This window comes from Dipodomys ordii, unplaced genomic scaffold, assembly GCF_000151885.1.
Source record: "Dipodomys ordii isolate 6190 unplaced genomic scaffold, Dord_2.0 Scaffold378, whole genome shotgun sequence".
In the NCBI taxonomy this organism is placed as follows: Eukaryota; Metazoa; Chordata; class Mammalia; order Rodentia; family Heteromyidae; genus Dipodomys; species Dipodomys ordii.
Window position 1 is genome coordinate 88795 of NW_012267594.1, and position 15404 is coordinate 104198.

Below are 15404 nucleotides of genomic sequence, written 5' to 3' on the forward strand. Positions count from 1 at the left end.
GCCTCCTCCCGGAGCGGTGGTGTTGGGTGGATCTCGACATGGAGTCAGGCACAGGATTGTGTTCTTATTTGTAATGGTGCATGACTCATAGTCATCACTGGGGTTTGGTTCTTTGTGGGAAATTGAGAGACTTAGGGTACATCTTGACTTTACTCCATAACCTTCTCCCAGTTCTCCAGGTTTACTTTGGAGACACTGATGTGCTTTTAAAGGGAAGTGACCATCTTTCTGCTGTTCACATGAAAGACCAGCGATCTGCAGTTGCCTATGAAGCAACAGTCTGTCCGGTTAGCGATGAACAGGCGGAGTTTCTAAGCCTCTCCAGACCATGGAGGGCTGCACCCTCTCTACTGCCCTCTCCCCCTTATCCCACTTGCTCTGTTGTCCTCTCCCAGCCTCACCTTCTCTGGCAGGACTGCCTCGAGCTCCCCGCTCCCCGGTGAAGCTGGTGGTCAGCTGCCCCTGCTCCAGTCTGAAGGGAAGCTTGCTCTGACATGGCTGGGCTGCCCAGCTCTCAGCCTAGAAGCCAAGCCCCGGGGGAGGGGCCAGCCTGCAAGAGGTCTCCAGGAGCTTCCTGGAGAGCAGCTGGCCTGCAGTATTGTCTGAGGCAGATCTGTTCCTCTGCCAATGGCATGGCCACTGCTGTGTTTGCTTCTGGTGGCTCTGAAGGCCCTGGGACTTGTCCCGATGGCCTGTGAGATGCGCCTTCATCTCCCAGCGGAGGGCAGTGATCCCAGAGGAGTCTCCTCTCACTTTGAATGAGTCCTGGGGTTGCCTCAGATGCCTACATAAGGTGCCTAGAGTCTCCTTTCAAGGCCACGGCCGATGCCCAAGGCCGCTCACCTCCTATGGCTGGTCAGCGCAGCGGTCTGAAGGCCTTCCCTGTTGGGATCTCTCCAGAGCCTCACTTTCCCTTTCCCTCCTTAGCTCCACGAGGCTGACCCCCTAGGCCTTGCCCGGCATCTCTGGCCTCCCTCACTGGCCTGTAGTCTTGTTCTTGAATGGATTTCCTGCCTGCAAACCCCAGTGTCGATCTTCTGCCTGTGTGTTCAGCCTGAGACTCCCACATCCTGCCTTGCTGTCTTCACTGAATTAGTGTGAAGAATGAATTTTAATCATAAATGTTCTAATGTTCAACTCTTTTTGCATTTTTACCTAGTAATATAGAGTTGTTCTTTGAAGGAACTGCTGTGGATATTTGCTTACTGTTGTTATAAATACTCACAAGTGAGTCTCTGCTCAGGATGAATCCATGTGTTTACAGTGCTTGGCTACTGTAGACCATGATGGGCCATGTTCTCAGAGCCTCACTTCACAGGAAGTGTTCATCAAGATCTTTTTATAATAGACATGTTCCCAGCAAAAGCTTTGTTTTTCTAGTCATGACACAGTGACGAGAAAAGAGATAAAGTATAATATTTAAGTATACCAGGGCATTCTGGAGAACAAGTCATTGCCAGAAAAATGAGGTGAAAAATGTGGACAGAGACTGACTTGGTCTGGATCATCTGAAAGGTGAGGAGCTATGAAAGAAAGAAGAGAAGGGGAAAGAGAGAAGGAAGGAAAAGAAAGAGAGAAACAAACAAACAAAAAAACCCAAAGAAAGAAGGAAAGAAAGAAAGAGAAAGGAAGAATGAAAGAAAGGAAGAAAGAATGAAAGAAGAAAGAAAGAAAGAAAAAAGAAAGAGAGAAAGAAAGGAAGGAAGGAAGAGAGAGGGAAAGGAATAAAGGAGGGAAGGAAGGAATAAAAAAAAGAAAATGAAGGAAGACAGAACGAGGAAGGAAGGATGGAAGGAAAGAAAGAAAGAGAGAGAGAGAAAGAAGGAAAAAGAAAGAGAAAAATAGAAAACAAAACAGAAATTCACAGTTCAGGCCGCAGACCCATTGGTAGAGGCTGATTGATTTAATTGTAACAGTCATACAATGCTACCCCTCCCTTACCCGTTTCCACCACAACATCAAATGGTAGGTTGCAGCTGAAGGGACTAGAAGGCATATACTCTATTTAAGATGGAATGCTTCGAGGAGCCCAAAGTCAGCAGCGAGGTGACTAACATCTCTGTCAAGTGCTCTGACAGAAGGCTTTAACACAGTGAAAGTTGTGGGCAGATTAATATAAAATCTTCTAGCAACACCATTTGTCTCATTTCCTATTGCTTTCTGTGTGTGTGTGTGTGTGTGTGTGTGTGTGTGTGTGTGTGTGTGTGTGAGTCAGTGTAATATTGAAGGACTTGATTGAAGGCAAGCAGACTGTGAAGAGACAAAGCAACCATGAGAACCTGGCCCAGAGTGACATGGCTTGTAGAATTGTGAAATACAGCATGTATTTATACCTGCTTCAATATATTAAGCTCTGTGTGGAAAAAGCCCACAATACCCAAGAAAAGGTAGGCAGTGTCAGGAAAGAGACGGAAACCCTGGGAAAGAACCAAAGGAAATGTTAGGGAGTGAGAGCACTGTAACAGCAATAGGTCTTCAATGGATTTATCAGTAATTTAATTTGGAACAGTCAGATTATGGAAGTTAACATGTTTGTCCCTATCTTTCTTGACCCTTGAATGGGATAACTCTGGTCTCCAGAGGGCTCCAATTTTCCTGTTGTATTTCTTGATAATAAACCATGAGTGACCTTCTTATCCTTGGTTGTATCCTGCTACATTGTTTCCTAAGATTTGAATTTGAACTCAAGATTGTTTTCAGGGACTGGATTCAGGAAATTAGGAATAAAATAAGATTTATACCATCCTATGAGAACAGTGAATAAAGTAAATGGAATACTTTGTCGGGGTGTGTGGTTCACATCTTTAATCCTAGCTACTCAGGAGGCTGAGTAGGATCCAGGTTCAAAGCTAGCCTGGGCAGGAAAAGCCAGGAGACTACGCTATTTCCAATGAACCACTCCAGAAAACTAGAAATGGTGGTTTGGCTCAAAGTGATAGAGGGCTAGCCTCAAGAAAAACCACTCACAGGAGCACCCAGGCCCTGAGTTCGAGCCCTACCACTGACCAAAAATGGGGTGGGGGTGTAGAATCAGGGAAAGAATCAGTGAATTGGGGCTGAGGATGTGGCATGGTGGTAGAGTGCTTGCCTAGCATGCATGAAACACTGGGTTTGATTCCATAGTACCACATAAACAAAACAAGCCAAAAGTAGCACTGTGGCTCAAGTGGTAGAGTGCTAGTGTTAAGCAAAAGAAGCTCAGGGACAGTGCCTAGGCCCAGAGTTCAAGCTCCGGGACTGGCAAAAAAAACAAAAAAGAATTTGGGGTATATCAACAGAAACCTCTCAAACCAAATACAAAGATTAAAAAACAAAATCCCCCACAGAGAATACCCAAGAACTGAATCACAGGTTGAAAAAAGCAAAGCTTACTCATCATTGGAATGAATATAAGGAAGAACAAACACAAGAACAGCATTTGCAGAGGTCATGGTAGAGAAAACTCCAAAATTAGTGATGGGCACCAAAGGTCAGCGCAGGAAGCTCAGAGGACACCAGACAGGATCATTTCCAGGAAATCTACAAGAACCATCTCCTATTCTAACTGCCAAATCACAGACAAAGAGCAAACCTTGAGAGAAGCAAGAGAAAGTATTTCACAATGGAGGATGAGGATGAAAATGACAGGTTGCTCATCAGAAACGAAACCTGTAAGAAGACAAGGGATTGAAATAGCACTTTGTTGAACGGAAACTGCAGCACTGAATTTTACCTCCATTGGAGTTACCTGTCAAAAGTAAAAGGCAACCACCTCCCCCCACAGCCTCCCAGCTCCTCTGAAGAGCCATCTTTGCATTGTCCTTCGGTCTAGCTTGCCTCAGCCAGCTTGCCATCCAACACGGACTCTGGCAACTTTCTTCCCAGTCCTGGACTCTGCTATCACCAGGGTAGCCCACTGTGGCAGACCCAGCTGTGGACACCGGCTTTGAGTCCATCACCAAGGACTTGAAGGAGAAAAGGGAAGCTGTGGAGGAGGAAGAGAATGGAAAAGATGCCTGTGCTGATGGGAATGCTGATGAGGACAATGGGGAGACTGATAATAAGGAAGGGAAAGAAGAGAAGGAAAAGAGGAAGGAGGAGGAGGAGGAGGAGGAAGGAGATAAAGATGAGGAGGCTGAGGCAGCTACAGGCAAATAGGCAAATGAAGATGCTGAGGATGCAGATGTTGATTTCAAGAATCAGGAGACTGATGGGATAACTAGACAGCAGAAAAGAAAAGCCAACTGATAAAAGGCCTCCTGCGAGACCTCTTCACCCTCCACTTCCCCTCTCAGAATCTAAACCTGGTCACCTTGGTGTGGAGAGACCTACCCCTCCCACCGCAGTGACACCTCCAAGCCTTCCACCACCCCACCAAAACCACAACCAGAATTTGCAACAGGGGAGGAAAATACCAAAACTTCCAAGGCCCTGGTGTTTTTCTTAAAAGTACCTTAAAAAAGGAAAATTTGTATTTTTTAATTTACATTTTATATTTTTGTACATATTGTGAGAGGTCAGACATTTTTAATGCTCCCAGATGACTAAACCAGTCTTCAAGCACTCTGCCTACTTCTGACTATTTCTGGTATCACCATGTTTGTTATCGTCTCAAAGGAGAAAACAAATCTTATTTAAGAAATAACTAAATACAAGTAAAAATGCTGGATACCAATGGCTGATACCTGTAACCCTTGCTATTCAGGAGGCTGAGATCTGAGGATTAGGGTACAAAGCCAGCCTGGGCAGGAGAAGTCCATGAAATTCTTAACTCCAATAAACTACCAAAAGAGCTAGAAATATAGCTATGGCTCAAGTGGTAGATTTCTAGCTAGCCTTGAGCAAAAAGAAATTCAGGGACAGCACTCAAGCCCTCAGTTCCAGCCTCAGGATTGGCAGCAAATTAATTAATTAATTAATTAATAATAACCTTATTCCAGTAATGTTTTTGTGTATGTACTTAGCTGTAGTGTTAAGTATATAGTGGACTTGTAGGAGATAGTTAAAAAAACCAAAGATAAAAATGATTATTTTATTCCATTGTCACTTCAGTTGTTGGTTATTCTTTTTTTGGTCTCTTTGATATTTGTGTGAAACAATGTTGTCAATCAAGCCATAATTTTATTTTGCTAACTTGTCCTAACAAAACAAAAAGAGTAAAGGTTCTCTCTAACAAACAAAAGTAGGGGGAACATGTCTCCAACAATTTGGTTGTGTAAAAAATATTAAGAGAAGTTCAGCAGGAAAAGAAAACTGATAAGATTGCCATATTTACATTAAAAAAGAAAAATATTTGAATAGAAAGATATAAAAATCAAATTATTCTCTAGTACTACTTTACCTAAAAGAATTTGTACAAAGTCATGCTAGTATCAGTGTATTGCATGGTAAGTGTGTGGAGATGTGTGAAATAAATGATAGAAATATAACAAAGGACAAGGAAGAGGAATGAGCAATACCTTATTTTCATCTATCTATACCACCCGTGAAGCAGTATCCCATAATTAGTTTACAAAATGTCTATTGCCATCCCTAGGATCACCACTAAATTATTGTTCATGAAAGGAAATAAAATACAATTGGTGTTGTAAAGATCATGACGGGATTGGGCTAAGGAGGAAAGAGCCGCTAGAAGCCTAGATAAGACACACCTGTGATTACTCAAGGCCTGACAGTAAGCCATGACACCCATGTATTCCCAGAGAGCTGGCTGGACACAAAGGGAGCTCTACCAGGCTGCTTCTGAGGAGTAACAGTCCTGATGGAGACAAGGCCGAGGTCAAGACAAGGAAGATTCTTGAAGGCTAGAGTTAGGTACCCTGTCAGGGGAGTATTATTAGAAACAGCCCTCAATGCTGGGGCTTTGATCATTGGGGACGCTGGTAGTTATTAAGTTGGTGACATCCACATTTGGGGTATAAAATAGCAAAGGAGGCAGACGCTGCCTGAGACACAGGCCCTCAGTCCTTTCCTACCACATCCTTTGCCAGCTTTACTATAAAACACACTGTTTTGTAGGGTCCTTTCGGGGCCCTTGGCTTCTTGCTTATGCCTCCATAACCTGGAGGGTTCCAAGTCCTCCCAGGAAAGCCTGAAGAGGAAGAAAAACAGGAAAGCATTCATTATCCTGGCGTGCCCCGACAGGAAGAGAGACAGGAAGGCATCAGTCAGGTAGCTACTCAAAGCACCCCTGCGAGGCCTCCTACTCTCTTCACTCCTTCCTTCCTCTCTTTGCTAACTTCACATCTTTTCCTTGCAAACGTCATCCATCATCACAGAAGTGTGCTCTGCTTTATCCGATATTACATGGGTTTTGTTCATGTACACTTCACCATGTCTCAGCAGTGTATGGTCTACTGGCAGTGCTACCCCATTTCCTAAATGAATTCAAATTATGAGAATATCGTTTGTTGTTAGCTTACCTCATGCAGAGCACACACACACACACATATACACACACACACATACACACACACCCACACAAACACACACACACACACACCTACACAGAACTTGTATCTCTACCACTGCCACGTCCTGTCTGCCGTCCTCCATCTTGAGTCTCTACCACAGCCACTTCCTGTCTGCCGTCCTCCATCTTGGGTCTCTACCACAGCCACTTCCTGTCTGCCGTCCTCCATCTTGGGTCTTTCTCCTCACACAAGCTCGTGGTCACCATACAGAACAGGGCAGTATTCCCTCTCCTTACACTTGATGCTGATGGGGATGAGTCATTGGGATAGGCCCAGAACCGGCTCAGGGTCTTTGGCAGACCACTCCTCAGAGGCTGGAGATGGCTCTTGGTGGAGCAATAGACTTTGCTCTGTGTCTGAAAACCCTCAGGAGACTGTGTGAAGAAGCCAGCAGCAAACAGCATTTCTGACTTCCACAGGAACAGGCAAGGGGACCGTATTGTTGCATTGTGTCCTTCTGCCTTTCCCCTGTACTTCAAGCATCACAACTGGGATTTAAAATCCTAAAGTGCTATCACTACTATGTTTTAAGGCTTACTTCCCACTTTGAAGCAATGAAAACCTGCAATTTATTAAAAAAATAATTCCAAATCCCGGAAGGCCGGAAAGAATTGGGGGAAAAAAAAAAAAAGGAAAGAATCCCCATCCCCACCACACCCTTGTAGTTATCATTTCTTCCAGTCAGGATTCTGAAAAGGGCTACAGTTAGTGACTCTGCCTTCACACCACTAAGTTATAGCAGGAAAAGGACCGTTAAACCATAGCAGCAATGTGACTGAAAACACCTGTAGGTCAAAAGGTCAGTGATCTTGGTCAAAAAGCCAGTGCCCATGCCCATTCTTGCTTCTCATGTCCCATAACCTAGCTCACCGTGCTTATTCAATACTTGTACCCACAAATGACTTTTATGACAACCTCTAATTTATGTAGACTCCTCACTGAAATCTGCAGCCATGTAGAAGAAGAAATTTATGTTTAATTTGAAAGCAATGCAAATAAGCTTATAATTCTCATAATGAATCAAATCACAGAACTGTAGATATTACAGAAAGCCAGGGCACTACAACCCTTGTTACTAGAAATGCCTTTCTTGGGCTGGGAAAATGGCTTATGGTAGAGTACTTGCCTAGCATTCATGATGCCCTGGGTTCGATTCCTCAGTACCACATAAACAGAAAAAGGCAGAAGTGGTACTGTGGCCCAAGTGGTGATAGAGTGCTAGCTTTGAGCAAAAGAAGTTCAAGCTGATTTCAAACTCAAGACTGGCAAAAATAATGCCTTGGAAATTTTCTATAAATATGGTTCTAACATAAACAAAGCTAATGCCTTAAAAATGACAACAGAGGCCAGGTGCTGGTGGCTCACACCTGTATTCCTAGCTATTCAGGAGGCTGAAACCTGAGGATCATGGTTTGAAGCCAGCCTAGGCAGGAAAGTCCATGAGACTCTCAGCACCAATAAACTACCAAAAGCCCAGAAATGGAGCTGTGCTCCAGTGGTAGAGCACTAGCCTTGAGCAGAAGCAGCTCAGGGACAGCACCCAGGCACTGAGTTCAAGCCCCAGGACCAGCACATACAGACACACACACACACACACACACACACACAACAACAGAGACTGCATCCATATTTAACACACAGTTACTTTATTTTAACAAGCTTCTAGTCAAGTTTTTGCTGTCACTCATGGTCCCCATTCATGGGGACACTCATTGTGACATTCTCACTCTATTCACACAACAGGTACAACTATGCCCACGGCATAGCTTTCGGAATTAGTAGCCCTAAGAGAAATCGGTGCCTGTATTTTATGGTCACTGCTTCTTTGTCTTCTACACCAACCATTACTTGGAGCATTTTAGAAAAATTAAAAATCTCTGTCAGATCCCTGCCGCAGTCCTTCTGTCTGTGGATAAGGCAAAGGCCTGGAAGGAAAAGTGTTTGGATCCCAAACACTTGGAGAGTTGAGAGCTGTGGAGTTGAGAGACCCCGGTTTCTATAGCTCAAGATGGCCTCACCCCAAGTGTGTCCTCTAGAGATGGATCCACGGGACTGGAAGGCTCTTGTATTCTCTTCTGTGCATCACCCGCCTGCCTGCGCACTGGCAGAGCTCCTGTGTACTCACAGGACCACGGAAGCACTATGGGGGAGCTTCTGGGAGCGGAGGGTGAAGCCTGGATCCGAAGAGCAGAAGTTAGGGTGATTGTTTCCCAGGGGACTTGGGACGACAGCACCTAGAGAAACAACTCGAAATGGAAAGGATGAGGCTTGGGGGATGTTAGACTTTCTGGGGCTCAGCACAGGGAAGCTGGGGGTAAGAGCCTGACAACCACAGGGTGCTGCTGACACTCAGACACACAATTCACACACAGTGTCCCCACCTCCTGCAGCCTGGCCAGTCACAGAGGCCTGACAGGGAATTTTGACATCAGGTACAAACATGGAAATTCCTGCTCATTGGTAGCAATTCGGTCATTCCAGAATCTGGGCCAGAGTCATGGAGGGTGAGGAAAGGAGGGAGAGGGTGGAGAAATGCTTCACAATCACCACAGATGAAGAAAAACACAATGAGACCCATGGCTTCCCAAATTACTTCAACACGTGTGCAATGATGTTCTTGTGTCTTTGAGCAATGTGGCTCAGGATTTCTGTGCCTGCCTGATCCCTGACGTGTTGAATTTTGTCCTTATACTTCGCTGTGATAGATTTCTCAGTTTCTTCCTCTTGCTGTTTCTGTTCACTGAACATCTGAGCATACTCCTCTTCCAGTATTAGAAGCTCATTCTTTAATTCATCAGCGTAATTTTTCTTTAAAATTTCTACCTGCTTCTTCAGCCTCTCCTCCGCATCGGCGTAGATGTTATCAGAAAAGTAAGCCCCTCCATTCTTCTGCACCATTTTGTCTATCAGCCCCACCAGCTCCTGTACCTGCTCTTCCTTCTCAGCCTGGCCTGCTTTGTTACTGATGGCCAAGACATGGTTCCCACACTCCTTGATGACTCTTTTCAGATCCACATCTGCCTCCTTTAAGAAGTCATTGAGGCTCAAGCCCTCCAGACCTTCTTTGTCAGTGAACAAAACGATCATGTGCTTCATGGCTGCTGTCCCAAAGACAGCCTTGATCAAAGCAATAGTTTTCTGCTCTTCCTCTGTGTATCGGCCCAGCTTCATAACTAGGATGATGGCGTGAGGCCCTGGGCAGGAATAGAGGACACACCTGCTGATTTCCATGCAAGTGGTGTGCAGGGTTTTCTTGGTGTCAAAGAGCCCCGGGGTGTCCACCACCATGAGGTCCCTCTCCTTCCATGTTCTGGATGCGCGCTGGCAGGTCTGAGTAACGGCATGGGCAGCTATTCTAGAATCAAAGGTTTGTTTCCCAAGAATGGTGTTGGCTGTGGCGCTTTTCCCACTTCCAGTTTTTCCGACCAGAACGATCCGCAGAGAGTTATCCCCGGACTTGGCCATGCTGGCCACAGGAATTCAGCCTCAGGAGCCCCGGCACTCTGTGGACTAAAAGAATGAAAATGACTCAGATAAAATAGAACACATCCCTTGGCTGGGAAGGTGGCTCAGTGGTAGAGTGCTTGCCTTGTATGCATGAGGCCCTGGGTTTGATTTCTCAGCACCACATAAACATAAAGAAAAAAGCCAGAAGTGGCACTGTGGCTCAAGTGGTAGAGCGCTAGCCTTGAGCTGAAGAGCTGAGGGACAGCGCCCAGGCCCAGAGTTCTGGTCCCACGACCAGACCCCCCACCCCCCAAAAAAATAGAACACATCCCTCCTGGCCCTCAAACACATGGAAAGATCCTCCACCTTGCTAGTAAGACCAAAACAAACAAACAAACAATTAAGCAAACAAATGAATCAACTCCCCTGGGAGCGCCCAGGAAGGGTGACTGAAAGGGACAGTGTGAAGGATGCTGAGGACGCAGGAGGAAGGGAGGAGGGTGGAATCAAGCTGAGCCCAAATTGGATTGAACAGAAAGACATCAATGGGATTTAATTTATTCTGAGAGTATAGAGCAGGGACAGTAATAAACAGAGGTGATTTCCCAAGCACAAAGTGAGGCCCCATCTGAGGAATAACATTAAAAAATAGGGCTAGACACTGGGCCCCGGTGGTAGAGCTTCTGGTGGTATTGTAACTTAATTAGAGAGAGGGGAGAGAGAGAGAAGGCAGGGCACACATACAGAGAAAGGAGTCTTTTTTATATGTAAACTCCTATCTGTAAGAATGCTTGTGAAAGCCAGAGAGAAACTATCCCTAATTGGGATGACTGGAACACAGGTGGAAAGAGCTCAGGCAAGGGCAGAGATGTGCTGTGCTGTGCTTCCAGTTGTGTGAGGAAATGAGGACCATCGCTACTCAATGATGGGAAGGATCCCAGGCATCTAAGTGCAGCACATCTTTAGAGGAAAGCAGAACAATGCATAGAATACCAACCACCGATGAGGTAAGACAAGATACACTTTGATTGGGTTTGGTGGGGGTGGGGGGGAAGGAATAGGCAATATACTTAGATGGTGTATGCTTTGCAGAAATATATAAATAAAGAAGAAAGGAGGAGAGAGGTTCCTGGGTGTGCAGGCAGGAAAGAAGTTAGCAGGACCAGGAGAGACTGCAGATGTGTCCAAATCGACTGCCCTGTAGATTTGATTTGAGAGTGATGTAAATATGGCCATGATTTTAAAACAAAAGTATATGAATGTTAACTTCCCCAAGTCAAAAGTAAAGTAGGACACATGAATATAACTGTGTATCTCTATGTCTTTAAAGGCGTTTTAAATTATTTGCAGATCTGCCACAGGACTGTAGCCAAAACCAGAAAGAACTAGGATATCTTAAAAGTACTCATAATCATGCCATCAGTAATAATGCTGGTATTGATATCCTGATGTTAGGCTAGGTGCATGTACATTGAATGTATATAGATAGATAGATAGATAGATAGATAGATAGATATAGATATAGATATATAATGACACGCACGCACACAGATGGAAGGGTGAGAAATGATGCCGTCGTGACAGCAGTGACCAACTGTCAGCTCAGTCACAGGCTTCAGTCGCACCATGCCCCACCAATGGAATCAGGGGTTCTGGGGAAATAGCTCACTTGAAATTTGGGGATGGGAGGGACAAAAAATGTATAGAATGAGCAGGGATCAGTTTATAAGACTTAATTTCCTGCCTCGCTCAGAATGATCTATCAATGCATTGTAAACAGTTTATGAAATAGGAAGTCTGACTGCACATTTTATAAAACTTAAACAGCTACTGCATCTTTGACATAGTGGCTGTGATAAATAACATCCTTATTTTTAATATATGTTCTAAAATATTGACAGATAAGGTTATATTAAATGCAACACTAGCTTCAAAAGAATCCAGGAGGTGGGAGGAGAACTGGGCTGTTAGAAACCTAAAGCCCGAGTGGCCAGGTGTGGACCATTGTCAAAGCTTGCTTATGGAAACAGGAACTCACTACACTCAACTTTTGTAAATCTGTGACATCTTCTTTACTAAAAATTTGAGGTGGGCATATGCACTTGTCACCACAACTGATTAGATGACTATATTGAGGACCCGGATGTGAAGGTTCCACAGGAATAATTTATCTCAGAAATACTCCAGGATGGAGGAACGATTCTTACCCTAATTTTATAGGCAAGGACAGGATGACTGAAAAAAGCCAAAACAGCTGCCCACCACCCCTGCTTCCTCTGTGTTGGGCAGAGCAGGGACTCAGACCATCGGACTCCAGCACATTCCCTGTCAACCAGCACGAGGTGACCCCAGACAAGCAGCATCCCAGCTGTGATTGTAAAATCAGAAGCAGAGCAGGGGCGGCAGGGGAGGGGCCTCCTTCATCCAGACAGAGCGCTGGGCACTGGCCTGCAGCAGGGAGGCCAGGGCATGGCTGCCTCTGTCTCCCTGGCCTTTCTCCCTCCTCCATCCCAACAAGCCAAGCCAGGACAGACCAACAGAAGCAGTCACTCCCAAGCTTCCCCAAGCACATCTTGGGAGACCCACAGGGCCTCAGCAAAGAGCACGGCTGAGAAGCAGGTGCTCAGGGAATTGCTTTAGCAGAGGGCAGAGCTAGCCGGCACACAGATGGCCACTCTGAGAATCCCTGGTGCCCTGTGAGATTCTGTCCCCTCTGCTGTGAGCCGGGACAGAGAAACCTGCAGATCTGCCCTGAATCTCCCTGGAGAAACTTCTATGAAGATCTCTCACAGAAACCACAATGTGGTTGCTACTCAGGATCAAAATGTTTTTTATCCCCAACCACTGATACCAAGGAAAATATGAACTGAAAGCAATTGAGGCACAAAGAGCCACATAACCGCTCAGACTGAGCTGGAATAACGGCTCCCACTGTGTCTTCAGAAGTCAGTCCTGCCCCTGAGTCCCCCTCCCTCTGTCTCTCTCCCAGGAGGGTCCCAGCCTCCTCCCTGGGCTGTGCTGGGGGATCTCCACATGGAGTCAGGCACAGGACTGTAGTGCCATCTCCACCACCTCCTCTATCTCGGCTTCATTTGCAAACTCATCAGTTTACTGAGAACTGTTCTCGGAATGAAAGAGAGCTAGAATTCACTGACACTTGGTGGCTTGACACCTGCCTCCTCCTTCTGAAGATCTACCTTGGGGGATAACAGCGTCCTTTGGAAGGAGCCTGATCAGCTTTTGGGCAAACATCAGGCAGGCGCAGGTAGCAGGTGCCTGGGAAGCACGGGTCTGTCCTGTGCTCTGGGAATTGGGAAAACGTCCTCCTGAGACGGATATCAGAGGCTTTCTGATGCCTTCCCACTCCTTCAGAATGTACCTGCAGCGCACACAGTGGGCCACCGTGGCCCACCCAGCCCTTCTCCCTCGCCCTGTGAACTGTATGGCCACTTCCTGGCCAGCCTCACCTTCTCCTGCAGGACTGCCGTGCTCTGGAGCGCTCCCCAGTGAAGCTGGTGGTCGGCTGCCCCTGCTCCAGTCTGAAGGGAAGCTTGATCTGACATGGTTGGGCTGCCCAGCTCTCAGCCCCAGGAAGCCAGGCCCTGGGGGAGGGGCCAGCCTGCAAGAGGTCTCCAGGAGCTTCCTGGAGAGCAGCTGGCCTGCAGTATTGCCTGAGGCAGATCTGTTCCTCTTTGCCAATGGCATGGCCACTGCTGTGTTTGCTTCTGGTGGCTCTGAAGGCCCTGGGACTTGTCCCGATGGCCTGTGAGAAGCGCCTTCATCTCCCAGCTGAGGGCAGTGATCCCAGTGGAGTCTCCTCTCACTTTGAACCAGTCCTGGGGTTGCCTCAGATGCCTACATAAGGTGCCTAGAGTCTCCTTTCAAGGCCACGGCCGATGCCAAGGCCGCTCACCTCCTATGGCTGGTCAGCTCAGCGGTCTGAAGGCCTTCCCTGTTGGGATCTCTCCAGAGCCTCACTTTCTCTTTCCCTCCTGAGTTCCATGAGGCTGACCTCTGTGAGGCCTTGCCTGGCGTTTCTGGCCTCCCTCACTGGCCCACAGATATTGCTCCAATCCTGAATGGCCCTGGTACCAGCCCATCTCCATGTCAGTCTGCTCCCTGTGCTCCAGAGGTCTCTATTGGATTGGTGGGTAGCTGGGGGTCAGGAGGGGGAACGCTCCAGGCTTGACATCATGGAGACTGTGGTGATGGAAGAGTCTGGGTGTGACCCTGGTGTCTGTGGCACATCGTACCATGCGGTAATTCCAGGTGCTTCACAGCCAACTTCCCTCTCCAATTTAAAGAACATACATTCCCAAGGCTCTGAAGAGTTAACCACCTGGGGTAGCACTGTCCAAAGAGAAATCACTCTTTACCTGACTTATGTAATCGTAACTCCTCTGAACATCACCTTTATAGTAATAATAAACTTTTTTTTTTAAGAATTAAGCAACTCGGGGCTGGGAAGGTAGCTCAGTGGTAGAGCGCTTGCCTTGAATGCCTGAGGCACTGGGTTCAATTCCTCAGTACCACATAAGCAAAAAGAAAAAGCTGGAAGTGGTGCTGTGGCTCAGTGGTAGTACACTAGCCTTGAGCTGAAGGGCTGAGGGACAGCGCCCAGGCCCAGAGTTCAGGCTCCACAACTGGACCAAAAAAAAAAAAAAGAATTAAACAACTCAAAATCCAAAGTGGAGCTATGGGGCTCAAACTGGTTGAGCACCAGTGTTGAGAGGGGGAAAAATATGCTGAAATAGTGCACAGACCCTCAGTTCAAGTCCTATGATCAAAAAAACAAAAATGCATTTAGGAAGATTTTACTGATTGTTTTGTGACACAGAGCTTTTCATTCAAGTATACTTCGACAGTTTATATGGCTGTGTGCCTGTGTCTATCAGTAGTACTTTCTTCTTTTTTCATATTCTAAGGCTTTTATTGAAGACAAACACATGGCAAAAAAGGTCATGTATAATTTTATAGTTCAATGAGTTGTCACAAATTGAATGCCATTAAGCAACCAGAATTCAGACACAGAAATAGGACATTGGTAGCCCCACCAGAAGTCCCTTGTTGCTGGCCAGTCTGATGGCGTTAGCCAGCTTTCTATAGTGTAGATCAATTAACTTGTTTGTGCTGTAACGCAATGGCTCACACACTGTAAGACGTAGACTGTTACCTTGTTTCTTTGTACATACTGTGAGCCTCGAGCAGTTTCCATACTGCAATATGTAGCTATCAACGGTTATACACTATTGGGGGGAGTGCACACCAGTTCATTTGGATTTTATTAATAGACTTTGTGTTTCTTGCAGATTACTGCTGAGAAGGAGGAGAAGGAGAGAACAGAATACAAACAGCATTTGGAATAACAGTCATTGAGAACTTCCCAAAATTAATGACAGATGCCAAATCACAGACACAGAAAACATGAAGATACTAAGTAGAACACTACAGGAGACACCGAATGTTCCATTGTAGCAAACTGAAGAGAAAGAGAAAATCTTCAAA

At 46.1% G+C, this 15404-nt stretch overlaps 2 protein-coding genes across 5 annotated transcripts in view; both read right to left on the reverse strand.

Moving 5' to 3' along the window:
• The window catches only part of LOC106001714 (GTPase IMAP family member 7-like), an 18603-nt gene extending 5215 nt beyond the window's left edge, over positions 1–13388 (reverse strand). For 2 of the 4 annotated variants that reach the window (XM_013036720.1, XM_013036716.1), the window contains exon 1: positions 402–521. The gene's annotated coding sequence lies outside the window, so the exon portion shown is untranslated. Of the gene's footprint in view, positions 1–401; positions 522–13366 lie in introns of those variants that run through there. The other 2 variants (XM_013036719.1, XM_013036717.1) reach the window with 2 other exon arrangements.
• On the reverse strand, positions 8834–13450 carry LOC106001715 (GTPase IMAP family member 7-like). Its single transcript, XM_013036721.1, has 2 exons — positions 13367–13450; positions 8834–9962 (listed from the first exon to the last, which is right to left on the reverse strand). The coding sequence occupies exon 2, from the start codon at positions 9915–9917 to the stop codon at positions 9042–9044; it is 876 nt and encodes a 291-aa protein (XP_012892175.1). The 5' UTR covers positions 9918–9962; positions 13367–13450; the 3' UTR covers positions 8834–9041.
• Positions 13451–15404: the final 1954 nt, after the last annotated feature.